This window comes from Bos grunniens, chromosome 25 (genome assembly GCF_055505025.1).
Source record: "Bos grunniens cultivar Pamir isolate PY7600 chromosome 25, Bosgru_T2T1.0, whole genome shotgun sequence".
Lineage (NCBI taxonomy): Eukaryota > Metazoa > Chordata > Mammalia > Artiodactyla > Bovidae > Bos > Bos grunniens.
In genome coordinates this window covers 35,029,127-35,056,048 of record NC_141189.1, presented here as the reverse complement: position 1 = coordinate 35,056,048, position 26,922 = coordinate 35,029,127, and the positions used below count along the sequence as shown (strand labels likewise).

The window sequence follows — 26,922 nt, the reverse complement described above, 5'->3', positions numbered from 1 at the left end:
GGCCCTAGGGAGGCCGCGGCGCCATGGCTGGGCGGTAGACGGGCTCGGGCCGGCGAGGCAAGGGGAAGCGGCGTTGATCCGGTCCGCGGCGACCTTCGGCAGGGCCCGGGGGTGGGGAGGTCCGGGGCGGGGGTCGTCCCGGGCAGCGCGGGGCCGCGGGGCGGGGCTCGTAGGCCGTCGGGGTGCAGGAGGCCTGGGCCGCCGCGAGGAGCCGTCGCCGCCGCCGGTCGCTGGGCCCCGTCGCCGGGCCGCTCGACGACGACGCTCCCGCGGGGGTCCCGCCTGAGGAGGACGCGGCCGCGGCGGCGGCGAGGCCGCGGGAGGCCGCGGAGGATGGAGGAGCGGAAGGAGGAGGGCGAGGCCGAGATCCAGGAACACGGGCCCGAGCACTGGTTCTCCAAGTGGGAGCGGCAGTGCCTGGCCGAGGCCGAGCAGGACGAGCAGCTGCCCCCGGAGCTGCAGGAGGAGGCGGCGGCCGCCGCGCAGCCCGAGCACAAGCAACAGAAGCTGTGGCACCTCTTCCAGAACTCGGCCACCGCCGTGGCCCAGCTCTACAAAGGTGAGGGCCGCCGCCGCCGCCATCTTGCGCCCCCGTCCCCGCGGGGCTGGCCGGCCGTCGGCGAGGGGACAGCCCTGGGGTCTGGGGCTCCGGCCGTCGTGCCGCGTCCCCGCCGCCCCCTCCCCGCAAGATGGCGCCGCGGGAGGCGGGCCCTCGGGAGGGGCTCGGGGTTGGGGGGGGGGCCGGGGCCCGGCTCGGGGCGGGGTTGAGGGGGCGCCCCGGCTTAGGGGCCGCTCTCCCAGCGGGGCTCGGGTTAGGGGGTCCCCTGCTCCTTTCTGAGGCCGGGACGCCGGCGCCTCCCCGGGGCCTGGGAGGGCGAGGGAGGAGCCCCCGGTCACAAAATGGCGAAGGGAGGAGGCCCCGGGGCCCTATTGTGCCGCAGCCGGCCTCGGGGCGGGGACTCTGAGGGGCCGCCTCCCTCCGCCGCGACTCGGCCCCTGGCTGCGCCCCCCTTGCCCTCCGCCCCGAGCTCCGGCGGCTTCCCCGGCCGCCCCGCCGCCGACCCCCCTTCTGTTCGGGTCCACCACCCCGCGCGGGATCACGAAACTTGAACAAAATGGCGAAATCTAATATGGCCGTTCCCGAATGATCGACGCCCAAGTTTCATTGCTTGTTCTCTTTCTCTCTGTCTTTGTGTGTTTCTCTGTGTGTGTTTCTATTTTTTTTGTCTTCCCTCTTCCTTTCGTCGTTTTTCAGACCGGGTGTGTCAGCAACCAGGACTTTCTCTGTGGGTTCCCTTCCAAAACGCAGCCACCGCCGTCACGAACCTCTACAAAGGTAAAGAGAACCTGCGGCCATGCCGCTGGCTGGGGGCGGGAGGAGGGTAGCCTGCGTCCGGGTTTCTGTCGGGTGTTCTGAGTGCAAGGGCCGCCTCGATCTCGATCGCCGAAGTGTTTCCTGCCCCGGAATCCAGCCACTTAAGTGTCAGTAGCTTGCAACTGGAGGATTCCGCTGGTGTGATGTCACCTCCAGATAACGGGGTCTCATCTGGGGTCGTTTGGCCCCCTCGCCCGCATTTGTCGGTGTTTGGGGTACTTTAGGGGGCTTCCCCGATGGCTCAGTGGTTAGATGTAGGAGACTCGGCTTCAATTCCTGGGTCAGGAAGATCTGGAGAAGGAAATGGCAAGTCACTCCAGTATTCTTGCCTGGAAAATCCTCATGCACAGAAGACCCTGGCAGGAGCCATAGAGCCGCAGAGAGTCGGACACGACTGAGCACGCCTGCAAGGGACACGCTAATGTCATCACTGATAGGCTTGCTGCTCGTGAGACCGCCTACCAATCCCTATCCCAGGTCCCAGATGGCAGTAGTGCCCAAGTTGAGAGGCCCAGCACTCCAGCCGGCCAGACGTGCTGTTTGGGCATCTGGGGAAGAAGAGTTTGTCTCAAGGACAGAGGTGGGAGGGACACTTGTTTTTGGAAAAGGATCTCGTGGAAAGCAGTTTCCTGTAGGCCCTGCATTTAGGTGCATTGGAAACTAGTTGGAATAATCTGTGCTCACGTGAACATGGTGTTATTCCCTGGCAACTGCATCAAATATTTGTTTTCAGAGCTACCTTCTATTTGACGTCTCACTGTAGGTAGGAAATCTGATCAGTTTGAGTTGATTTGTGTTTTTTGGTAGTGCCTTTATGCAGTTAATCCCGCCCCGCCCCCCCCCCATACGTGCCTGAATATTCTTGCCCATTGCACTCTCAGTAACAGTGGGTTTAGATTTTGTGTATTACTCGATTTTTGAAGATTTGGAAATTTGGTTTTGATTTTTGGCAAGGTTTCTGTGGGAAAAGAAACTGAATTTGAGTATTAATCTTAGTAAAAATGTAATTAAATGCTTTTAAACGGCTAAAAACTGATAATTGCAATAAAACTTTGTGCATTTCAAAATTATCAAAATAGGTTGAAACTGGCTGTGGAGCAGACTTGATTTTCAGATTTTTATTCTTGTGTAAGAATGAGCAAATTAAGATAGTAGTCTTTAGGGGAAAACGTCCTTTATTTTGGATTTCCTGGGTTGATCTTGCAGTTTTTTGGGATGGTAATTAGAGAATGTAAGAATAAAGTGATGAATGGAGTGTTAGTTTCAGGGAATGATGAACTAATAGTCCAGGCTTACTGAAAAAAGGGAAATGATTAAATGGTGTCCCAGTGGTCAACTTTGATTTTATGTAACTGATTTGCTTAAATTTTGACTTTCAGCATCCATTATTATTTGAGGGTTTTGAACGTTCTCTGGAATTACTCTAGGTTTCACCCAAACAGGAAATTTTGAAATAATACTTGGAAAATTCCAGTTTCTGGGAGTATAATTTACATAAAGATCATTCTTTTAAAATGTATAAGTTGAATTTGACAACCACTTTGTTAGTAAACAGGATATATCTATCCCCTCACCCTTGCCCCTGGCAAGTACTGATTTGATTGTTGTAGGTATGGTTTTTGCCTTTCTTTAATTTAGCAAATAGAACCGTATAGCGTGGAGCCCTCTGTGACTGGCTTCTTCCACTTTCCATAATGTTTCTGAGATGCTTCTTTGAGTTCACATTGTTGATATTAACAAACAGTGCAGTGCTCCCTCCTCCCCACTCCTTCCTGACTAGTGTTCTGTTGTGTGGAGGTGTCACAGTGTATCCACTCAGTTTTAGCAGTTACTTTTTAGTTTAAGTCCTTTTTATGTGCCAGGCTCTTTGACTAGGGCATACACAGATATGAATGTTCTATGATTTTGGTGCTGTTGGTGTGCTCCTGGAATATATCTCCTTAGGACTATAGCTGGCAGTTTTCTTTAGTGTTAATTCTTAGAAAAGAATGGACTCAGAAGCTGAACTCTGAAATAATCCCTAGTTTACTTGATTTGAAAGTGTTTTAACAGTGTACTAGTTTTTCTTTGTTCAGAAAACTTGATGAAAGACATTGAGTTCCTTTTTAAACAAACATGAAATTCTTGCATTATTGCAAATGTTAGATTGTCAGTCCAGCCTTAGTTTTATTTTTTATCCTATTTCTGTAAAATGAAATACATCCCCTTTTACCATCCTCTTTTACCTGAGGAGTGGTTAATTGTGGTTTGTGGAATTTGGTTGTGTAGCAGCATTATTCTTTGTTTAGCTGATTCAAGGAAAGTGTGGATGAGCTCTGCAGATCCTCACATTCTTCCTTCTTTTCAGGGTGTGGTCTTCAGAGAAAAGAATGCAGCTGTATTAATAATTGAGCACTTTAAATAGAATCAATAAAATTAGCAAGGTAGTGTCACAGTACATGCAGCTGTAAGTAGTGGTAAATTTAGTCACAGTTCTGATTCAATATCTAAATGTAATTTCCAGGAGGGGGGTAGGTGGGGAGATGGTTTTGAGGGATCCCTGTAAATGGACAGTGCTCTTGTACTTTGTATGATTAAGCACTTATCCTACAAGCTAAAAATGGCTCATTTTGCCTCACCCAGCCTGGGCAGAGGTTGGCACTTTTACTAGCTTCTTGATAACAGCTACAGTGAGTGCTTAGGGAAGTCAGAATGAGGTAAAAGTCTAGCAGAGGGCCCCCTTTGATTGCCTGTGGGGTTTTGAAACATGGAACGTTCAGTTGGTTTGGTTACATGTGACTGGAGACTTGGAGGAGAGTTGGGGCGTCCTCAGTGTGGACGGAACTGAGCGAAATGGAGTGCATGCTTCCTTCCACTTCACATATTAAGTTGGGTCAGACATGGGCGTCTTTGGGGAAGAACATTCTGATGACTGGTGGTTGTTTTTACTTTGACTTGGTACATTTAAAGGAAGTGCTGTTTGTTAAATATTCAGTGTGGTTGTATCCCTGGCTTAGTACATTTTTTGATGTCTACAACTAAAAGGGAGTGAAGTTACTAAGGTTTTTAACTTAGTCCAGGTTGATGCTTACTTGAGAACTGCTTGGTCAAGCCTGTTTGCCTCTTAAATCCACCTCCTGTTTCCTTGGCTGACTGGTTTTGATCTCTCTCCTGACTCATTAATTCGAAATTGCTTCTAATGTCAGTAGAGGCTGACGCTAGTGGCCATCTGGAGGACAGAGCTGTCCTGTGGAGCCTCCTGGTCATCGGAGGTGGGCACTGCACTCCGCTGGCTCTGCAGCAGCCGCCTGCGAGCCAGTGCTTGCCGGCACCGCTTCTCACCCTTCTCTCTCTGTTATTGCTGTCAATATGTTTTTTTCTGATTTTTGTCTTATGTTAAGCTGTCCACATTTTAAAACTGTCTGAAACTTGAGTTGCATATCGACTTTTACCATATATGTTGAGATCTTATGATATTGTTTATATTAAAGATGTTTGTGGTTTTGTCTTTGCTCAGCGTTTGTCCTCAAGGTGTGAATCTAGCAGCACTTGCAGAAGGCCAGGAGCATCATTATCATGGAGTCTTCCCCATGATGCCTCTAGTTCAGACTGTTCTTTCTACTTAGTTGTATGACCCTGGAGACAGATAATGGAACAAAAACTATTTCACTATAATGTGCCTTCATTTTCTCAACTGGAAATAGGTTTAAGTACCCACAGCTTAGTAACCAAGCTCTTAGTATGGCATGTAGTGAGTCTTCAAGCGAGGACTGTGTTGGTGGTCACAGACTATGCGTTGGTCCTGTTTTTCAGATAATGTTTCTGGCTGTGGGCTGTGCTTAACATGAAGGGAAGAAATTTCCTTCTGTTGGAATAACTTCTGTGGCGTGTCTTCATCTTTCCCTAAAAGGGCTAAATGTAAATAGGATCGACAGGGGAGAAAAATGGTAGGATGCCCTTTAAAGTCCTTAGTTTTCAGACATCTTGATGCCAGATCCTCTATAGTATGTTGTTCTCACTTCAGTGTGACCCTCTTGGGTTTGTATGTGAACTAAAGTGAACAGAACGTACTAAAAATTTGTGGATGAGGGGTGTTTAAATAGCTGGTCAGAGAAAGTATAATCTACCTGCAGGCAGATATTGAAGTTTGAGCTTTTGTTTTGACCTTGGAGTTGGTTTGTAACTCTCCTGCTACAGAAAACCATTGAGTTTTGAGACTGTTGGGGCTTCCCTGGTGGCTCAGATGGTAAAGAGTGCCTGCAATGCGGGAGACCTGGGTTCGATCCCTGGGTCAGGAAGCTCCCCTGGAGAAGGAAATGGCAACCCACTCCAGTATTCTGGCCTGGAAAATCCCATTGATGGAGGAGCCTGCCAGACGACAGTCCATGGGATTGCAAAGAATCTGACAGGACTGAGTGACTTTCCTTTTACTCTGAGAGTGTTCAAAATGTTCTAGTATGGATTAAGGTTGAATACCCAGAGTCTTGTTAAGAAGCAGCCTCAGTCATTACCCTTAGTGTTTACCTGTGAAGTTTTACAGAAGACAAGTCGGTTTCTTATGTGTAACTTCTCTGTAAAAGAAGATTTTGGCTGCAGAGACCAGAAGATAAAAGTCAGGCTGGACACGGATTGGCTGCTCTCTAGCTTGAAGCCTGAGGGTGGGATTGACTGGACCCAGTGGCTCAGGCCTTCCTCCTCTGCAGCGCTCTCCTTCCATGTGTGGGCCTGCCCCTCTGGGCTTTGTCAGTAGGTGAGTTTCAGTATGTTAGCTCCTGGAGAAGGAAACGGCAGCCCACTCCAGTATCCTGGCCTGAACAATCACATGGTAGAATAGCCACAGTTTTGGGGTTGTACAGATTTGAGACTAAACCAAACGTATCATCATTTGAGCAGATGTGGAGGAAGCTTCCCCCAGAGCTAGCCAGAGACTTGGAATACCTTTAGGAGAGGGAGGACACAGACTGGATGCAGGCGGGGGGCTGCTTGCATCCTCCCTGAGTCCTGCCATTCATGCTGGCGAGGATTTAAGTCAGTATATAAGTTACAGAGAGGTTGCTGTTTATTTTGGATACTATGTTACAGAATGTACAGAAACTACTTCCTTAAAACAATTGAAAAACTTTTTTTGACATGACTCATAAATTATTTCTAATGAAACATATATATATGTATATATTTTTTTTTCCTAGAGCAGAGTAATTAGTTAGTGCAGATTTAATTCTAAGTTCAAATGTTTCGTAGTTAGTATTCCTTGGAAATGCGCTTTGGTCTGTCTGTGATTTTCTGGTTTGTAGGTCCCCTAAAGAAATGGAAGATGGCTTCTCTGTTGTTGAGGAAGAAATTACTGTAGAAAGAGCTTTCGCTGTCTTAACTTTGGGCGAGGCCCTTTGAGCCTCAGTTCCAACTCCTTGTTTATGAAATTGGGATATCTGCTTTGGTTAACTCATACATGCAATCTGATTATGTCTGTTTCATGTAACAAAGTTTTGCATTTGGTCTTGGTCTCAGAAATCATGGATCCTTTGCCTGCTATCCCTTGCCAGTGGTGGAAAAATGAGACTGATAAAAATTCTTTGAGTTCAATGTTCGCTACTTACGTTGTTGTTCAGTCAGTAAGTTGTGTCCGACTCTTTCCAACCCCATGGACCGTAGCATGCCAGGCTTCCCTCTCTTCCACTGTCACTTTAGCTATTACTTCAGCTACTTAATATAAAAACTTTTTTTTTTTTTCAGTACGAAGCAAAGATGTCTACTGTTTCTTGTATGAATCAGTTTGTTTCTTGAGAAAGGAAATGAATGTGTTGTGATGAAAGGTTAGATTGACATTTTGATGCCCTTGGGCTTTTCCTAACCTTCACGCTTATGGCTGTTTTCTACAGTGGCTTTGGCATCAGTAAAATACTGTTGGACACAAGACTGTTGCACAGCTTTCTGTGCTCCGCACTTCTAGAACTTGGTGGTCTAGTTGACAAAGTTCAGATGTATTCAAAGCAGTCTTTGGCTGAGAGCTTTCTGGAGGCCATCTTTGAGTGTTTATTATCTTACTAGACCCTAAAGTAACCTGTGATTAAAAATCTAGTCTAGTTACTCCTAAGATTCTCCAATAAGCATTTTATCTCTTCTGCTTAGTTCAGAATGTGATAGGAAGGTTTCATTTTCAACCAAGTAACTCTTCAAAATTCTTTAACATTTGTTCAGTTGCTAAGTCATGTCTGACTCTTTCATGGACTGCAACAATCCAGGCTCATTTCTCCTGCCACTATTCTTGAAGTTTGTGCAGATTCACGTCCATTGAGTCAGTGATGCCATCCAACCATCTCATCTCTGCTGTCCTCTTCTCACCTTTTGCCTTCAATCTTTCCCAGCATCGGGGTCTTTTCCAGTGAGTCGGCTCTTTGCATTAGGTGACCCAAGTTTGTAGCTTCAACATCAGTCCTTCCAATGAATATTCAGGGTTGATTTCCTTTAGTATTGACTGGTTTGATCTTCTTGCAGTCCACGGGACTCTAAAGTGTCTTCTCCAGCACCACAGTTCGAATTCTTTAGTACTTAGCCTTTTTTATGGTATTAAAGAACTATAAAGAACTATAGTGTCAGCATGATATTCTTGGTTTAAGGAAATGACTGAGATTGGGTTAATTTATGTGGCAGTGTTTGGCTTTGGCTTTCAGGATATGCTGTAATGGTATAAGACCAAATTTATGCCCAGACAGAGCAAAAGCATGCACCTGAAGACATTCATGTTCAGTCTGCTTTTCTCCTCCTGTACCTATTAGTCTGTAAGAGTCTGTTTACAAAGTGCTTAGTGTGTTCTTGGTTGGTTCTGATGTTGAGATTTGTGTCGAACTTTTGAAGATGAAATGATTGGTCAGTATTTTAAGAGGTTCACAGCTTGTTGCATAACTGCTTTTAAAACTATGAATATTGAGTTTTCCAGCTTTGTTCAGCTCTGTGATTAAAGCATCAGCCCTTTGCAGATCTGACTTTTGGGATTTCCTCATGTGTTCAAATCAAAACAAGTCACAGCTCTGTATTCCCAGGATTGTCAGGTTTTTGTTCTCTTTTTTTTAAAGCCGCCTCACGTGGTTCCTTCCTTTGGCTCTTGAGTTTTGTATCAAGTTCAGCCTTGCTGTCTGTTTTGTCAGGTGTACATTTACATGCCTGGTTCATCTTACTTTGTACTGTCTGTGCTTGCTTCACACTTGTTTCTTGTACCCCTTTCATGCTTTCAACTTTTTCCCTATGTACTTCCAGTTCTGGGCTTACCCCCATTTGGTTCTCTAAAAATTAAAATTTCTTGGGTCATTCTTTGTGGAAACAAACTTCTCTGGTTAAGAGCTTGATTACAACGATGCTCTTAGGTAGGGCAGGTTTGTAGAAACCTGGTTTCTTGTAGATGCATCACACTGGACAGCTACCCTCATTTTTGTGGTTGCATGGGGTGGGGTTAGTTTACTCCATAACTTAATTTCTCTTGAAAGTGCTTCCAGCTCTTTCAGAATCACTTAGGGTCTACATGCAGCCTTACAAGGTCATCTTAGAGATTATCCACCCTTTATCTAAGGTTGGCTTCATCAAAGTCTTTTTAAGATTAAGAGATGGGAAGGCATTTATCCTCTTAAATGCTGTTCACTTTTTAAATGGGGTTCATGCTTTGTTTTGTTGACGATAAAATGAGAAATCAGAACACATTGATTCACACTGTAACTTGGGCATACTAGTAGTGAGACACTGGAGAAATCATTCAGGAGTAGCGTTTACATCTGTAAAATTAGAAAGCTGTGATGGAATCTGTTATTTTCCAGAGTACTCGCATGACCAACTTGTTGCGCTTTTCTTTTTAGCAACAAAAACTGATCATCTGCTAAAGAATAGACCTTATTATAAAATTCTGTTTGTGCTACCCTGTTGCTATTTATTTATTTATTTTTAATATTATTTGGCTGTGTAGGGTCTTAGTTGTGGCATGTGGGATCTGTCTAGTTCTCCAACCAGGGATTGAACTCCAGGCCCCTTGCATTGGGAACCCAGAGGATTGACCCCCTGGACCACCAGGGAAGTCCCCATCTTTTTTAATAATGCAAATTCAAGCAGCTTGGGAGCCCTGTGATGTTTGGATTGTTACCTTTCTGGGACACAGCTCTTAATTCACTGGTTTGCTTATCCTTCAGCATCTACTTTAGATGTAGCAGATAGAATTAAAATCAAAGCCAGGAAAATGAATGGTTCTGTGTGTTAAATGAGAATTCGTACTTGGGGAAAGGAACCATCTTCTCTAATGTCGTTAAAGATGTATTAGTGATTTTCCTGCTAACATAACAGCTCAACTAAAAATAAATTGCAGTAACTTAAGTTACCAGGTATTTTTCTTTCAGCTGTAAAGCCACTAAAGGGCAGGCATCATGGTTTTTTGTTTTTTTTTTGGTCTAGGGACAGGCCTCATGTTACTGAAAATTTGGGTTTAGTGTGTACAGGGGGCAGTATCTACTGGGAGGTAAGGAGACCAGTCTGAGGGGTTTTAGGACGGGGTCTTTTGGGCATGGTTAGAAGTTACAGAAAACTGTTGGAAACTGTAAGCAGAATGAAAACATCCCTAGGGAAGTGAGTGTGGCTTTTTGTTCCCACAGTGCTTTTTGGTTTTGGTGACTAGTCAGTCAGTGTTAGTTTTCCGTTAAATTTTTAAAATATTTGCTACGGCGTGTGTGTGTCTGTGTGTCTGTCTGTGTGTGTATTCAGTCATGTCCGGCTCTTTGTGGCCCCTGTCCTCTGTCTCGTGGAATTTCCTCTGGCTCTATCCATGGGATTTCCCAGGCAAGAATGCTGGAGCAGGTTACCATTTCCTCCTCTAGGGGATCTTCTAACTCAGGGACTGAACCCACGTCTTCTGCATCTCCTGCATTGGCAGGTGAATTCTTGACCACTGTGCCACCTGGAAGCCCTGCTCCTGCTTTTAGTGTTTCCAGTTCTTGATGCTGAACCTGTCAGTAGGAGTACATATCTGAAGTGACACAGTACTTGCAAGGAGAGCACAGCCTGAGTGATTTGTGGCAGTGTTCAGTCATCTGTTGAAGGATGTGATAGAACTCCTGAGAGTTCATTTTTCTGAGAGACAGTATAGCTTAGTGGTTAAGACCCACAGACTCTGGACCAAAAATCCAGCTCTTGAATCCTGTGGTAGTCACCCAGTGCCTGTTTCCTCAGTTGCACTGAGGGGACGGTGGTGCAAGGTATTCATGTACATTTTGTTATGTATTTTTGTTATATTTGTTATGTTTGTTATATTACATGTTACAATAAACGTTTAGTGATTGACCCATTGTTAGCATTGTTAAATACCAGAGAAGGCAATGGCACCCCACTCCAGTACTCTTGCCTGGAAAATCCATGGACGGAGGAGCCTGGTAGGCTGCAGTCCATGGGGTCACTAGGAGTCAGACACGACTGAGTGATTTCACTTTCACTTTTCACTTTCATGCATTGGAGAAGGAAATGGCAGCCCACTCCAGTGTTCTTGCCGGGAGAATCTGAGGGACAGGAACCTGGTGGGCTGCCGTCTATGGGGTTGCACAGAGTCAGACGCGACTGAAGTGACTTAGCAGCAGCAGCAGCGTTGTTAAATAAGCTAGGTTGCTTAGATTAAGTTACCTTTTTAAGGAAACATTATTAAAATGGTAATAATTTGGCTAATAATTAGTCCCTCTTTGTATCTGATTTTTTTTTTTTTTTTAAAGAACAAGACAGAAGTTCCAAGATTGTGTGATATGTTTACTGAATTTAGGCAGTTGTGATTAGATGTCATGTATAGTATTTTAAACATGAATGAAGTTCAGTGGGATAGATTACTGATAGACTTACAGAGCCCCCTACTTAATGATACTCATTTTGGTGAATTTATAAAATGGTTTTCTGTAGGAGGGAAGGCGCCTTGGCTCTACTGATGATGATGTATCTTTTTCTTTTTTTCTAACAGAAAGCGTGGATACTCATCAGAGAAGTTTTGATATTGGAATTCAGATTGGCTATCAACGACGCAATAAGGATGTGTTGGCTTGGGTTAAAAAGCGCAGAAGAACTATTCGTAGAGAAGATTTGATCAGCTTCCTGTGTGGAAAGGTTCCTCCGCCACGAAATTCTAGAGCTCCCCCAAGACTGACTGTAGTGTCCCCTAACCGAGCTACTTCAACGGAAACTAGCTCATCTGTAGAGACTGATTTGCAACCCTTCCGGGAAGCCATAGCTCTGCATGGTAAAGCCGTTTAAACATATTTCTTTGGAAAAATGGTTAAGAGTGTGTGGATCCAATTTCACATTTAGGTTTAGATCCAGATATACTGTTTTTTGTCTATAATAGTACCTACTTGCTCTAGAAATGTTTAAATAGAATGTAAGCTAAGAACTTACATGGGCAGTTTTTGAATGTTAGCCAGCCTATCCTAAAAACTGTTTTTGGAAGTTAGTTTGAGCTGATTGGTATTATAATAACTGCATCTTTTGCAACATTAATTAGAATTGATTGCTTTACACTTCTGTTGTACATACTCTCTTACTCTTCTGAGTCAAAGAGGAAGTTCTGTGTCTTAAGAATTCTGTCGCATTTATAATTGCCTGGAGAGCCTAGTCAGTGACAGGCAAGTAAGGCAGGTAACTGTTGGGGGAGTTCTCTTGGGAACTCCCTTCGTTAGCTTAGATTATTGAGTGTGCCTGCAGAGGGTGAGTGTTGATGGGCCCGAGGAGGAGAGGACAGATGTGAGAATAGTTAGGTTGGCTTTCCTTACACCTGTTGTCCAGAGGGCCTTGCTTGATAGTAAGGACTGTCAGAGGCCAAGTCCATCTCCATCTCCCCAGGCCAGACCTGCTGTCAGATGGCCTTCTTGGCTGAAGGGTTTAAGTCCTACTGGAGAAGCCTGGGAAATGTAGTCAGTAGGTCTGTTGTTGCTTGTTATCTAATACAGGCTTCCAGATAGAAGTGGGAGAGGTATTCTATAGGTCATTCAATACTGCTGTAAAAATACAACCACAGAATAACAAGACTTGGTGTTGAAGCCAAGATGAAAACATGGATTGTGCAAGTGACTACGCAGAAAGCAGTCATTAGTGAGTTAGGTCATGGGCCTTGTTAAAAGTTAACATTTCTGGGCCACAGTGGAAGTCATCTGAAATAAAGTAACCTGGTAATAAGAAGTGGGATATATACAGAGAGCTTCTATATCATCGAAGCTTTAATGCTTACAGAGATTCTTTTTCTTTTTGGCAAGCATTGCTTCTTTATACCTAAAACCCCATTCAGAACATGGACTTGGGAAAAGTGTTGTTATTTTTCCCTGTCCTGATTGTGACTTTATGATCAGTTAAAAACACAAAAACGTTTTATTGCAAGAAAGTCCATGATGTATGGTTGCAGTACTTAAGACTGCTTGCTGTTCCTAACATAGTGGAATTTTTGAAACTCAGGCAAAATAGAGATTGATCTGTTCTCTTGAATTAAGAGTTTCACATCTTCTACCATTAAGTTTGGAAAAAAATTACTAGACATGTACAGTTTGTTAGATTAATTGTAGTGCATGTTAGTATTTGATGTAGTTGTGTTTCCTTAAACATTTTGATTTTCTTTGTCATCCAGTGGATTTATGATTCATTCCATATTTTTCTTTTAAGAGTCTTTTTTTCCCTTGAATTATGCTCTTACAGGAAACAGTTTTGAGAAACATAAATGCCACTCTTGCTATAAAACCTTTACTGCAGTTGTACACATTGTAAGGACAAGCCAGGAGCCCACCCCCCACAACTACTATATTCTCCAACTCCCATTATGTTTTCTTAAATTGAGTTTGTTCAAATTTGTGATTTATTATTTTACTGAACTTTGGGAGTTTTAGTGATGGTGTAATTTTAGGAAGGTACTATTTATAATTTTGATTTGTGTTTGAATTGTGAGGGTTTTAGAAAGTTTAATTTTAAAGCTATTTAAAAAAATAACCTTCCACTTTGATAGACTTATGAAGTAGTGCCAATACGGAATATATTGGATTCCTAGGGCTCATGCGCTGAACTCACGTAGTTAAAATGTGAAGTTGCAGTGCAGTAATAGAGCAGCTTGTAAAGAGTATACAGAAACAAGGAGTTTTGTGCTCTGTTGGTTTTAAAGGACATCCATGAATTGAGAATGCTAGTCTGAATTGAGTATTTTGAGTAATTTAAATGATTTCTAATAATAGGGCATTATTAACTAAATTGTAAATTGACTTAGTGGCTAACTTTGTAACCTGGTGTCCTGATGATCTGATTTATTGAATAGTTTGTAAATTGAAGTCAAAACTATTCATATATTTTGAAATATATTTGGAAATATCCTAATTAGGGTGCATGCTTGTCAGAATTTGGTTTTGCACATAATTTTCATTGCCAGATCTATGAAGTATGAGGTCAGATTGAAGTTCTTGGGGTTCTTTGGAGGGAGAGGCTACATTTATGAAGTTTTGGGGTCCCGGGGGAAGTAGGAAAAGAATTGAGTCCGACTTTAAGTTTCTAATCAAAGCAAACATTCGTGTAGGAGGTAATGTTTCTTTATTCTTATCCACAGACGACCTCATGTCCTCACAAGAGAGGACAGTTACTCTTGTATTTTTTTTCAAATTAGCTTCTAAATTCTTATTTCCACCAATGCTCCCGTATATGCTTAAAATATGTTTTTTATTTGAATAAAAATGGCCGAGACATAATTGTAGAGTATATCATGTTAGACAGGGTCCAATGATAAGGTCCTTTGATAAATACCCCTCATAACCTTAGACTTAAATATGCAGTTGCAATTAAAAGCATTGGGTTGGCCATAGGTTCTTTAAATGAATCTTTTGGCCAACTCAATACATTAATAGTTATCAAACAATTTCAATCAAAACTGTCAGCTAATGGTTGCTGAAATTTAAGGAATATAATCTAGTGCTTTATTTTGGCACTTGTTTGCAGCATGTGATGTTCATTTTCTATGTACATGATATGTCCTCATCTGGATGCTAAACTCATGGAAATCAGAGAAATGCATATGCGTTTTCTATGTTGATTTCTCCTTTTCTTAATCATGCTTGTCTTAAAAAAAATATTATCTAAAATTTACTGGGAACTGGATTCATAGCTGGCACCTTGTTTTTATGTAAACAGATTGCAGATAGACCAAAGATCATCTGGACCATTTTGTGGTTCCCTGCCTGTCTTCTGATTAGCTCTCTCTTAGCCATCCTTTCTCTTCTAGAAATTTTCCTTTTCTGGTCTTCTCCTTAGGCTTCTTTGATCTCTGACCTTTCAGTGACTTAGGGGAATAGGTTACATTCCCCTGGATTTAGCTGTTAGCTACCTCCTGCAATCCCTTTAAGGGATTTTTAGTCTTAATTTCTAAAATTTATCCTTACAGTTTAGATCCTTTCTCCAGACTGCTTAAACATGTATACCCTGTTATGCCCTGGCCTACATCTCCACCAGGGTATCCCTAACTAAAGCAAAACCATGTTTTTTCCCTCATTTCTGCACTCAGCAAATGGGTATGTGGCAGATACTGTATAGTCTCTAGGGAAAATACGATTGAATAGGGTGCTTCCTTTTCTGTTGAGGCCAGTGCACACTTGGATAATTCATTTTAATGTCATATGTAAGGTGTTCTGGGGTCAGAAAAGAATGTTCCACAGTGTGCTGTAGCGATAAGTTCAGAGAAGGCTTTTCTGGAGGAGGGGACCCCTGGGCTCTTGGAATCATCTCCTGCCTGTTCTTGCTTCCCAGTCCTGAGTTGACCCATTCTCCAGTCCATCTTTCCTGGGACCACTGGAGTGATCTCTATCCTGTTGCTTCATTGAAAAATAACGTTCGTTTCCCTGTGGTCTGTAGGATGAAGTTAGAACTCAGTGTGACATTGTAAGGCCCTTGTCAGTTGATCTGACCTTGGGTCAGGTTTCTTAGCCGTATTGTGTCATCATCTGAATACCTTCATGGTTTTTTCTAAGCTTTTTTCTCTTCTGCCTGTTGACCCCTTCAGACTGATGGAACGTCTCCTCTGCTACGAAGCTTGTCTTCAGTCTCCCTGTTCTCTGGTCTTGCCTGAGTGGGGCATCTGTTCTCCTTGTCCATAGACTAGGGGTGTGGTGGGGCAGGGCTGTGTCTCAGAGCTGCTGGCTGTGACAGAACCTGGGCTAGATGTGCCCTGAGCCTAACACAGGGTTCAGAGGTCTGTTAAGTCAACAGAGCAGAGAACATTTACAGAGAGTTGAGGCTCACAGATTTCCTGGGTGACTGCAGTATGAGGGTGAGGAGAATGGAGAACAGAGCAGGTGTATCTCAGGACTGTTGCACAGTCACCTCTTCACCCCAAACAGCTGAGACTTGAAGCAGGGCGGAGGGTGATGAGGCACCGTTAGAGCAGTCCTTTGAGTGTTAGGTCATGTCAGCGTCCTGCTAGGGGAGCACTGTCCACATTTGCCCAGGGTTATTGCCATCTTATTGATGATGAAAGGCTTATTTGACTAAAATAGACCAGGTCAGTAAATGTTTGAATAGGTATTCCAGATCTGTCTGGCTCCCAAATTCAGTTACCTCTATTTGTACATTTAGGGTTCCTCATACCCCTGCCCCCCGGCAGGTCTCTAAGCTTACTTTTCTTCCCTAAACACATTAGAACATACATAAGTTTGGTATTTCTTCCTGGGGGTTTTCCCCATAAGTGAATCTGGGTACATAGGCTTGAAGATGAATGGCTTGTGACCTATATTTCTGGTTGGTTTTAGCAGGAAGAGTAGTCAGGCTTTGTACCTAGGCTGCATTCCCAGGATGACCTTGGGCAGGGTGGCCAACCTCTCCAGGGCAGTCACTTCTGAAAAGGTGACGTGTTTTGTTTGTAAGGCGATATATAGAATGAGAAGCCAAGTACAGCACCTCGCCTTTACACAGGTAAAATGTTCTTTGCCTCCAGAGGAGAGGACTTCCGGTTAGTTCCAAGTCCTGTGAGCGCCCTGATGGCGGTACTCCAAAAACAGGCCTGGAGCTCAGGTGGCCTTAGAGGGTACTTTGCCTCTCCTTTTAGTAAGGGTGGCCTTTTAAATGTGCAGTTACTCAAAAGGAAGGAATGATTTAAAGTTTAGTGTTAACTACCTATTTATATTATTACTTACTAAAATCTTGAGCTTGTTTCATGTTTCAAGCTGGGAGCTTGGTGGTGGAAAGATTCTGAGCTGACTTGACTTGCCCAAGCTACTGTTGAGTCTAGAAAGCCTTAGATTGAAGGATAGTCTGTTTGTCATCATGGGGATTGAAGGATAGTCTGTTTGTCATCAGGAGTTCTGTTTGTCGTCATGGGGATTAGATGAAAAAGATCCAGAGTTAGAATGGGGCCCAGGTGTGGAAGAGACCTGGATGGGAGAGGATGCTATGGTGCAAGTCAGACCTCACTCATTTGCTAACTCTATTAAAAACCTTGCTCTCGCTCAGATCATCTCAGAGGTGGTCTTTGTACCTTTCTAGCCCTGGTTCAGACTGTTCCATAGAAATCGGAGACACTTGGGTTTAGTTCCAGAAATCATTTTGATGACTAACTGCAGTACAGGGAACTAATCCCATTGGGCCTGGATTTGACTCTGTGTAAAGTTATTCAGTTCACACAGGGTGTGGTGTTAAAGAGTGGGTAACTGGTGGGTGAACCATTGCTGTCACTGACATTTGGCTTTAAGATGCCTCCTTGCTCAAGTTCAAGTTCCTTCCATGTTGTTTCAACAACATCAGTTTAAAAAAGACAGTGGGCTACTATGTTTACTGAAAGGGCCTTAGCAAGTGCAGGCAATCTGGCCTTTGATATGATACTGGAGAATTCTCCCCTTGCCAAAAGGGAAAGGAGTTTTTAAATTTGATGTGTTTTGTTTTGTTTTGAGATAATGTGTCGTGCGTTTAAGAAGACGACATAGTATTCAGTGAGGGTTGAAGTCAAGCAGTTTTAGTCTGGGAAACCCCTGTGCGTGTGTGTGTTTGGCTGGCTGACTGTGGTGTTACGCAATTAAAATCCTTTTGTGAAAGGTGTGGTCATTTAAAAATGTATATTGTCATTCTGTAGTCTTTCCTATTGCCCAGCATTTACTGAGCACAGTAAATAGCCAGGCATTCTGATTTTCAGAAGCTAGTGATAGGAGCAGATGATACAAAGATGAATCACATAATATCTCAAGGAGTTTCTAGCCTAATAGAATTGTATTATTAGTCAGTTTGAGGCATGTAATCCCAGGCAATCAGATTGAGGCACAGTTCCGTCACTTGAGGAGTTAATAGGCTCCATATCTGGCTTCTCTCATGTCTAACAAAGTCTTTCTGGCGTATATGGTGATCCTTAGTCTCTTAAATCATTAAGGTGCTTGACTGGATTCTTGGATCTGGGGAGACTGAGTGTATGTAGGGCCTTAGAAGAAAAAGTCATTCATTTGAAATCGTGTTCAGGGATATAAGGTTACATAGACATCTTTACCTAGAAAAAAAAAGTAAGGCAGATTGCTAATTTGTCATAAAATGGTTCCCTGCTTCCTCTGGTATTTTGGAAAGCTGTGATTTTAGGCAGTATAGACCAGTTGGGTTTTCTTTTCTCCTTTGAGCACAGGTTCTGTTGCTTTTGTTATTTTTGTCACAACATTGGCCTGTGTCTTCCTGGTAACCTTGAGATCTGTACATTTAAGAAGAAATTTGAGTATTGATGCTTGGTTCCTGTTTCTCCTTTTCTATCACTTTTTATTTCTTCCACTGATAAAGTTAAATACATAGAAACAAACGTTGACAGTCACACAAATACTTAGGTTAAGTTCTTTTAAACAGATGGTACAGTATGAAAGAAGCTTCTTGGCAGTTTCAGTTGCAGAGAATAGATTAGAACTGGCTTGTGGGGGGATTTATATCCAGTCTTTGAGAATCCCTTTTCCACGTCTTGCCCACACACCTAGCACAATGTGTGGAACACAGTAGATTCCTAATAAATGCTTGTTGAATGTTACATTCTGCATCTTCCTGAAATAACAGAGAACTGTCAATAGTTACTTCACAGTAAATGTTTGCAAAACTTACTTGGGAATTAAGATGTAAGAGATTAATGCACCAAAAGCAAATCTCATCTCTTAATTGCTTTAAATTGATTATTTAAAATAATCTTCTTTAATTGAAACTCTTCTGAAGGCTGGAATTTTTTTAATTATAGCCTTTGTTCAGACCAGCCTCTGAGAAGAAAAACAATCAAGGCAATTAAGATAGCATTAAATTTTTGATGAAAAGTTGGCATTTTCTGTTTATTAAGATTTAGATATTAGCTACTGAAGTTTCTTGGAGATGGGGCTTAACTAAAGCTGCTGGCATTAATGATACAAAACTTAAGACTTTGCAGTAAAATTTTCTTGGACACTTTTTTCATTGAGGTGAAAAAGGAGTCCATGTAGCCAGGCCTTAAAGCCAGTTTACTCACCTAGTACTTCCTTAATAATCCATTGGTAGTTGTGAAACAGTTTTAACATTTAATTTTTTTCACTAGTTTTCTGATTTAATAATACTGATTTCTTGGAAGATTTGAAAATTTCCAAAAAGTGAAAAACTCAGTATCTTGCTGTCCCACTTTACAGAGATAACTGCAGTTAAATGTTTGGTGCATTTTCTTCCAGTCTTTTTTTTTTCAATGTATAAATATTAAAATTATTTCATAGCTGAGCTCATACTGCATATATGGTACTGTATCTTGCTTTTTTCATTTTAACGACGTGAGCATTTTTCCCATGGCATTAAAACTGTCTGAAAAATTGAAAGCATTTTGGGCTGTCAGCATAACTGAAAATGTTTTCTTGGTGTGACACATGTATCTTTGTAATTGGTTTGATTTAGTGTGCTTTACTTCAATAAAAGTTCAGAATTACAATTCACAGATTGGGGTGGGGAGTGGTATCTACTTCAAATTACCTAAGTCTTCCTAGTAGAATGCACTTTTTCATGCTTGAACTTCTCCCCCCTGTGCACTTAAAACACGACATTTACACACATTGCTTACCTAAAACCTCAGAATACACTTTGTGCAAAGGAAGTGTTTCCATTTGAATAGTGCAAGTCATTTCAAATGCAAAAATGCCAGCTTCTTAGGGCTTCCAGTCAGGATGTTAATCAGTTGGTCCAAGTCGTGGGGATTTCACATCCCCCTTCTGCCCGAGATGAGAGAGCTGGTGGCGCGCAGACCTGCCCGAGGGTCCTGGAGCTGCGCTGAGTGGATCCGCGGTAAACAGTGGACGGTCGGCCTTGTCCTCCAGGGCGAGGCGCGCAGGTGCTGCAGGAGGCTGGGCGGCCAGCGGAAAGGGTAGAGGCTGCCTCGAGGCCACTGCCAGGGCTGCGGGTCGGAGGAAGGGAAGCTGGCTGGGTTCTGCGTTTGCTCTTTGTGCCTCTATGTGACCTAACTATGTGCTGGTAAACTGGAATTACATGTAATTAATTCTGAAAACAGGATTTTCTTATGACCCTGAGCATGACCTTGGTATGAAAATTATAGTTATGTGCTTTTAACAATTTGCCATGTAACCTAGATTCCTATAACCTGGACTGTAACTTTTGTTTTTGCTCCCATGGGAGCTTTTAGAGTATGATTAAATCCTCCTAATTGTTTTTTTTTTACCCCCACTCCTGCACTAATCATTTAAAAGGAATGCAGACACGTTTTTAAAATGATTAAGTTTATCTTGTATTAAGCAATGGAGACTTTTCTGTCTAATCATACTGCTTGTTCTACTGCTTTTTGTCAATTGATATTCCCATAGCCCTTTTGAAAAAGTGTGTTTTGGTAGAAATTAAGTCGTATGCCCTTGGGCCATACAACTTAGTTTTTTTTTTAGTTCTGAAGCATGTTTAGATTCTCTGTACTTGTATAGGCCTGTGATTGTTTATGTGGCTTAGCTAAGGTTTCCTAAAGCATCTCCTAGTAGCTGTCATTGGTTTATAAAATAAAATTTGGGTTGTTTAAAATACATATATTTTTGGTTGTTAATCTTAATTTTTTTGTTTGACCCTTGTGATGAAAAGTCTTCTTTTGGGGAAGATTTGTAAGTTAAACCTTGAAAAGAATTTTCACTGCTGAGAGTAGAAAATAAAATAGGTAATGTTGCACATTGTGACTTCTGCTTTAGCTGTCAAACTAAGCCCAGGGTCATACACCCAACAGAAAAAAGATTGTGGTTTTCTGGAAGTTACTGGGGGAATTTTGAAAAGGACCGAATTGATGTTTTAAAATCTCTCTTCTTTTTTCATGGAGGATAGCAGTTGAAGCATTTGTTTGAGGTGACTCTTCACTTCTCATGGAGCGTTTTATGAGCCTTGAATGTTAAACATACAGCCACGTGGCTCCTACATTAACAGGAAGGTCATTGGAGCGGAGTTTGTTCTTTCTGGGGTCTCAAATGCTCAGGGGATCCCAAGTTTAATTACTGAAATAGCCCAGTTTATTGCCGAGGGCCTATATTTTGCAGCATAATTACCTTAGAACCTCCTGCGTTATGAAACAGGTATGAAAAGGTTGTCTCAAGTATGTGGACACTTTTCAGTAATACGTTACAGGATGCGAGATTAGGAAAAAAGGCACAGCTGTCCCCCTCAAGGGGTTTAGTCTTGATGGAGAACTTAAAAACAGACAAAAGACCAAATCCAGCAAGTTGGAAATAATTGAGTGTTATCTTCATGACAAAGACATAATAAGAGAGCCACGTGGGTGTGTTTCCTGACATTGGAGAGGTGAATAAACATCAACAGCTTTGGATTTCAGAGTGAGGGGTAAGGCCTTGAAGCTTTCTGTTATGTGCCAGACACTGTTACGTTCACGAGATGCAGATGAAAAGGTACTGTCTATGGGAAGAGATGAGCAGTGGTACTGTGCTAGGTGACATCAGCCCAGAGTGTTCCTTTCCTGTTTTACTTTATTTTAATAAAGTTGTGTCAGCTAGGGAAGAAGCAGTGTGAGTTTTTCCCCCAAAGGTGTTAGGTTTGGAGGGCCAACGGGCAGTTAGAAATATGGATGGGCCCTTGAGCTCAGGAAAAAGGTCTGTTCCTGTGGCAATGATGTGGAAAATCACTCCTGTAGGTAAGCTTCAGGGGCCAAGGCGCGTAGCTGGCTGATGTCAGACAGACAGACAGAAGAGAAGGCCACTGAGGAAGGAGTGGGCAGGCTGAGAACAGGAGTTTCACAGGAGAGATAGGAGAACTGGGCAAGTTGCCCAGGACTGGAGGCAGAGGTGGGAGGGACCTGGGCTTCACGCAGTGGGGAGCAGATGTCGGAAGGCAGGTGCAGACCAGGCCGTTTTTAGGAACCGCAGATGAGTTAATGCTGGGAGTGAAGGATTGAGTGTTAGGATGGGATTGAAGAGAGCAGACGGGAGAGGAGCCACAGAGATGCTACGAGGTAGGCTGAGACCCTAAATTCCTGAGGCTACTTCCGTGCTGAAAGAATTGAGACTTGAAGAGGTGGATAGAGTTAGGAATTTAGATTCTGCTTGAGTCTTGGGTCCCGGCTTTTGCTTGCTAGCTGTGTGACCTTGAGTGGCTTACTTATTAACCTTTTAACCTTGGTTTTTCATCTGCAAAAGGGAGAGGATACAGTTTTCATAGGGTTATTCCAAGGATGAAACGAAAAAGTGCCTGACCTAGGAAGTACTCCAATATTAGTGCATTTATTTATTTTTACTGGGCACTGGCCTTGGAAAGGCTTAGAGCCCATGAGAGATGAGGTCAGATTTCCCCTGGCCACCAGCGGAAGGGCGAGAGGGTGCTGCTGCTGCCCGGAGGGCAGTGAGAGGACTGGTTAGTTCCTGCAGGAAGGAGTTAAGAGCAGCTTAGAAAGGGAGGTATGGGCTGCAGAGAGTACCTGGGAGGCGGTGGGGGCTACCAAAGATTGGTGGACGTTCACGGGCTATTTGTAGAGTGACAACGGTGTCAAAGGGAATTTAAACGCTTTGGTATGGTAAGTGGAAAAAGGATTCTCTGCTCCCTAATGATCAAAGTTAAAGTACATTTACAGAGTAAATTAGAATGGGTCCCTAGGAAATCAACCTCTAAGCTGACTTGTTAAGATAGGAGTCCTGTTCTTTGTGAATGTTGATTATACTAGATCGTATCAGTTCAGTCAAGCAACGAAGAAATCCATTATGAGACTCAGATAGCCCAAGGGGGCTGTTCATAAGAAGGAAAATCCAGTGAAGTCAGGTTATTGAATCCAATTCTGTGGCGTGTCTCCTGGCCCTCTCGTGCCTTTCACAGGTGTGTCCCGAGCATTTAGAAGCAGAACATACATTTGCCTCCTTTAACTGTTCAGGGGTCTAAGGAATGAGTGTCCAACCACGCGTGCTGGAATGCTCTGGATTTAGTAACTCTTAACCTTGAATGCAAGGCAGCAGGAATTTTTATACTACCCTTGCCCTCCCCCCTTCTCTGAAGGATTAGAGATGATGTTGAGTTAGGGTGTCCCGAGTACAGTCCAGACCTTGGGGTGAGCATGTAGGTTGATTTGTCCAGGGCAGAATCACTTTGTATCTGATGTCCAAGGATTATTCTTAATAGTTAGGGACCGCTTTTAAGGCTCAATAGTGTATTGTTTTAGATGCTAAATTATAAAGTCACTTTATAGAGATGTCAGAGTTGAGTCCACTCAGGCCTAGAAATGCCTGTGGGCTCCCCTGTGCACACAGCACAGGGATCTGTTGGCTCAGAGACAGGGCAAGGGAAACATTCTGTTTAAAACCAGCACCTCCTTCCTCAACTCTTAGGTTACAGGTAGCGCTTACCTCATAGAGTAGATGGCAGGATTTCCTGATGGATTTGTACACCTAGCAGGGTGCCTGCCATGTATCATAAGCTTCCAGTAATTGGTAGTTACCTGGATTGTAAATATTGATTAGTATTACCAATGAACATCTCCTGTGTCAGACGATTCGTTCCTGCAGGGAAAAAACCGCTCCCCCGGTGAACCCCTTTGTGAGGAAAATAGGCAGACCTCCTTTGACGCGATGACGACGTTGAAAGTAAAAGTGGGTTGCTTTCAAGAGGGTGGAATAATCGAGCAACTCTTAAAACCTTTTTTCTTCTTCCTAGGTCTTAGTGGTGCAATGGCTAGTATAAGCGTGCGTTCGAGTACCCCAGGCTCTCCTACACATGTAAGCAGTGGATCGAATGCTAGTCGAAGGAGAAATGGACTCCATGATGTCGATTTGAACACTTTCATATCAGAAGAAATGGCACTCCACTTGGACAATGGTGGAACTAGAAAGCGTACCTCAGCCCAGTGTGGCGATGTCATTACAGACTCACCAACCCATAAACGCAACAGAATGATCTAAACTGCAAACATTTTTCACACCCACCATGCTGCTTGAAAGCCACTTGATCCTCAACATATTACTATTATTGCAAAGGAAACATACGAGGCCATCTTCCATTGTTCACTGTTTAAGACAAGTGAATCCTATAGTGGTTGCCATAAAAAGAAAGTTCTAGGTATTTATAGTAGATGCCTCTTGTAACAATGGCTTTCTTACAAGTATAATCCTAGCAGAGGACATCAGATACCGTGTAGTAGGATCCTCATAGGCAAACATATATCCGTTTCAAGGCTAAAAGTGACCTTAACTGTATTTATTCTCAAAGGGAAAGGAAATATCAGATGTTTATTTGGTTATAGGATGGTTTTTTTGGGGTGGGGGAGGGTCCGTTTCCTGCTGTGTTGAGTATTTTGCTTCACCAGTATTGCCAGGTTTCTCAAATTGTCTAAAACACACGATCTGGCCTCCTCGTCAGATCTCCAGGCTTCCATTTTTGCAGCAACACTGTACCACGCACCTGGTTTCTCTCTAGTAACAGCGTGCAACTTTGAATTACTATTGAACTGTGCCCTATTTTTTAGTTTTTGAAGCAGTCTATAATTCTGGTGATTGTGTGATGTAAAGAGGTGCTATGATGGTCATGCAATTAATACTTAATACTGAATCAATACACAGAACTTTATTGGATTCACTTTGTGTGTGTTAGTGCTCTAAAAGTAGCAATATTATTAAATTGCCCCCCTCCCCCAATTAACCCTATAGGCTTAAAATAATTCATTTTTAAGACAAGTACTACTTCCCAAGCAGGGTACTATCCTAGTGGTAAATGTAAGCATGTTGACTGCATTCATGGTGACCTGAAGTAGAGAGGTCACGAATTCTTCAGAACGGACTTCCTTTTTGGTTCAGTATTAGTGAGAGGGAGATGGGTGGTTGGGGAGGCTAGGCACTGTAGTCTTTCATATCCTGTTTTACGTTTTTCATGAATGTTCTGCTTTGTGCAGTTTCCGTTGGAATGGGTGAAAGAGAAAGGTCTTTTGTCTGCTAATAATTAATGTGATCCCAATTTAAATAGCAAAACCCAACTCCAAATCCCTCTCCTAGAAAGTGCAGTTTGGAATCTCATTCTGGGAAAAGATGGAATCGCATGGAAGTCCTCTAGATGTTAGGTTAGACCTAAATAAAAGTTCTCAATAGAGTCCTCTTTTGAGTAAGTATAAGACCTCTTGTAGCTACAGTGTTCTAGAGCATGTTTCATCTTCATTTTTAATATCTTGAACTGAATGGTAGTCTTTTTTTAGATGAAGAACTGATGTCAGCCTGCCAGGTACTGTAATTTATTCTACCATATTATAATATATATATATATATATATATCTCAAGTAGGACAGTGACAATGTTTCCTTGCAAACTTATAGTTCAGTATCAGTTACTTCCTGTTTTTTATCCTTTAAAGACTATTGCAAATCAGTATAAGGGTTTTTCCAGTAATTACTCACAGCACTTTGTTAACGTTTGCAATTTTCTCCAGCCATTTAATAATCTTTGAAGAAATTTTGCTAAGTTCACCATAATATTCATTGACAGGTGGGATGTGAATGGAAATGTGTGAACTGGAGTTCTATATTCACTATAGATACAGCCCTTATTTAAAGAAAGTCAGTTCCATGCTAAACCTAGGAATGAAAGGCATTTCTAAATTTTTGCAAAAAAGGATTTTTTTTTAATATGATAGGAAGAATTATAACAGTTTATCATTATACCAGAAATGGACAAGCCTGTGTATTCTCAATACTTTACACTTCCTTTTGGAATATACCAAGAAATGCATTTGGAGTTATCTTTGTTTTCTATCTTTGTAAATTTAGATTCTGGAATTGGGTTTGACGGTGTGAAGCGTTGCTCACAAGAGGTCAGAACTCCTTCCTAAAGGTTTTTGAGGCTGAGGAACACATATTTAATCTCCCATTTATGCCTTGGTTGTAGTTCCTCTCTCCAAGTTAGTGACAAAAAATTTTTTTGGTGGTTTTTGTTTTAGTTGGTGCTCTGAATCTCAGTACCCTTTACTCTGGATTGTCAAATTTTGATAAAACATGTGCCATTTTCTTTGGTAAGAGAAAGCAGGTCTTCACGTCTGCCAGAACACAATTTATATATTGGCTCCATTAAACTTTTGAAAAACTTTAACATTTGTTAGTTTTTTCCATTGCATTCAATTCTAAATGCGCTTTGTCGCCGGACCGGTTAACTCCTTCCCCATCTCCACCCCATTGCCGAAGACCCAGGAGGTTAAAAGGGAGGTAATTTCTCTTAGGAAAATTTAGTTCTGACTGCTAGATTTTTTGCAGCCTTTCTTTGTGCCATTTTAGATGCAAAACAAATCATGGAAGATTGCATATGTGTGTGATACTTTTTCAATAACGAATTTTTTTCTTTTTTTCCTCCAGTCTCTGAGAACAGTGTAGGCAGAATTTTAAACCTTAACAGTTTACGTTGGGGGAACAGAACCTCTTTTCATCTTAAGCTAGATTCTCGGATTCCTTTAGACGTCACAGCTCATGAGTTCTGCTCCCATCACGTTAACTTGGCATGAGTGGGTTGTTTACCCTTCTGCAGTGTTCTGAGCATGGCTGAAGCATTAAAAACTTATATATGTTTAGTATTTTATAGAGTAAAGTTAATGGAAAGCATTTGGCTGTACCTAAAGACCTGCAGTCAAATTCTTCAATGTGGGTTACCCAACTGGAGTAGTGGTACACACCTTAAATCATTCAATGAATAAATAATTAAAAAAACCAAAAAACCCCAGGGCTTGTCTGCAGTTTTGTTTTTGGTCATCACATCTGAGTAACTTTGACATAAAATGGAAGTTCAGGCTTACAAAATAACTAGCTGAGATATTTTTCCCAAGGGCTCTCAGAGCTCATTAAACTTAGGTCACTTTGGCTTTTGGCCTTAAAGATTGCCATGCAACACTGAAAGCTGGGCTAAGTTCCCTATCTTGTTGAATATTAAGGGAGTCACCAAGACCCAGCCGAGAGGACGAGCCACAAGCCAGCCTTGATGTGGTGGAGGTGCAAGGCACCGTTACTTACTACCGGAATGTTCTGAGAGGTGTAGTGACTATTAGCAGATGAATCTCACTGCACTTTATTTTGTATAGCCTGCCGCTTCATCCATTAGATTATCTGGGTGTATTTCAAAGTGAAAAGAAACTTTAAGATTTCATGT

At 42.5% G+C, this 26,922-nt stretch overlaps 1 protein-coding gene across 1 annotated transcript; it reads left to right on the top strand.

Moving 5' to 3' along the window:
* On the top strand, positions 1 to 25,878 carry HAPSTR1 (HUWE1 associated protein modifying stress responses). The gene is made up of 4 exons (XM_086373946.1): positions 1 to 559; positions 1,256 to 1,336; positions 11,325 to 11,600; positions 23,465 to 25,878. The coding sequence occupies exons 1-4, from the start codon at positions 334 to 336 to the stop codon at positions 23,707 to 23,709; spliced, it is 828 nt and encodes a 275-aa protein (XP_086230072.1). The 5' UTR covers positions 1 to 333; the 3' UTR covers positions 23,710 to 25,878.
* Positions 25,879 to 26,922: the final 1,044 nt, after the last annotated feature.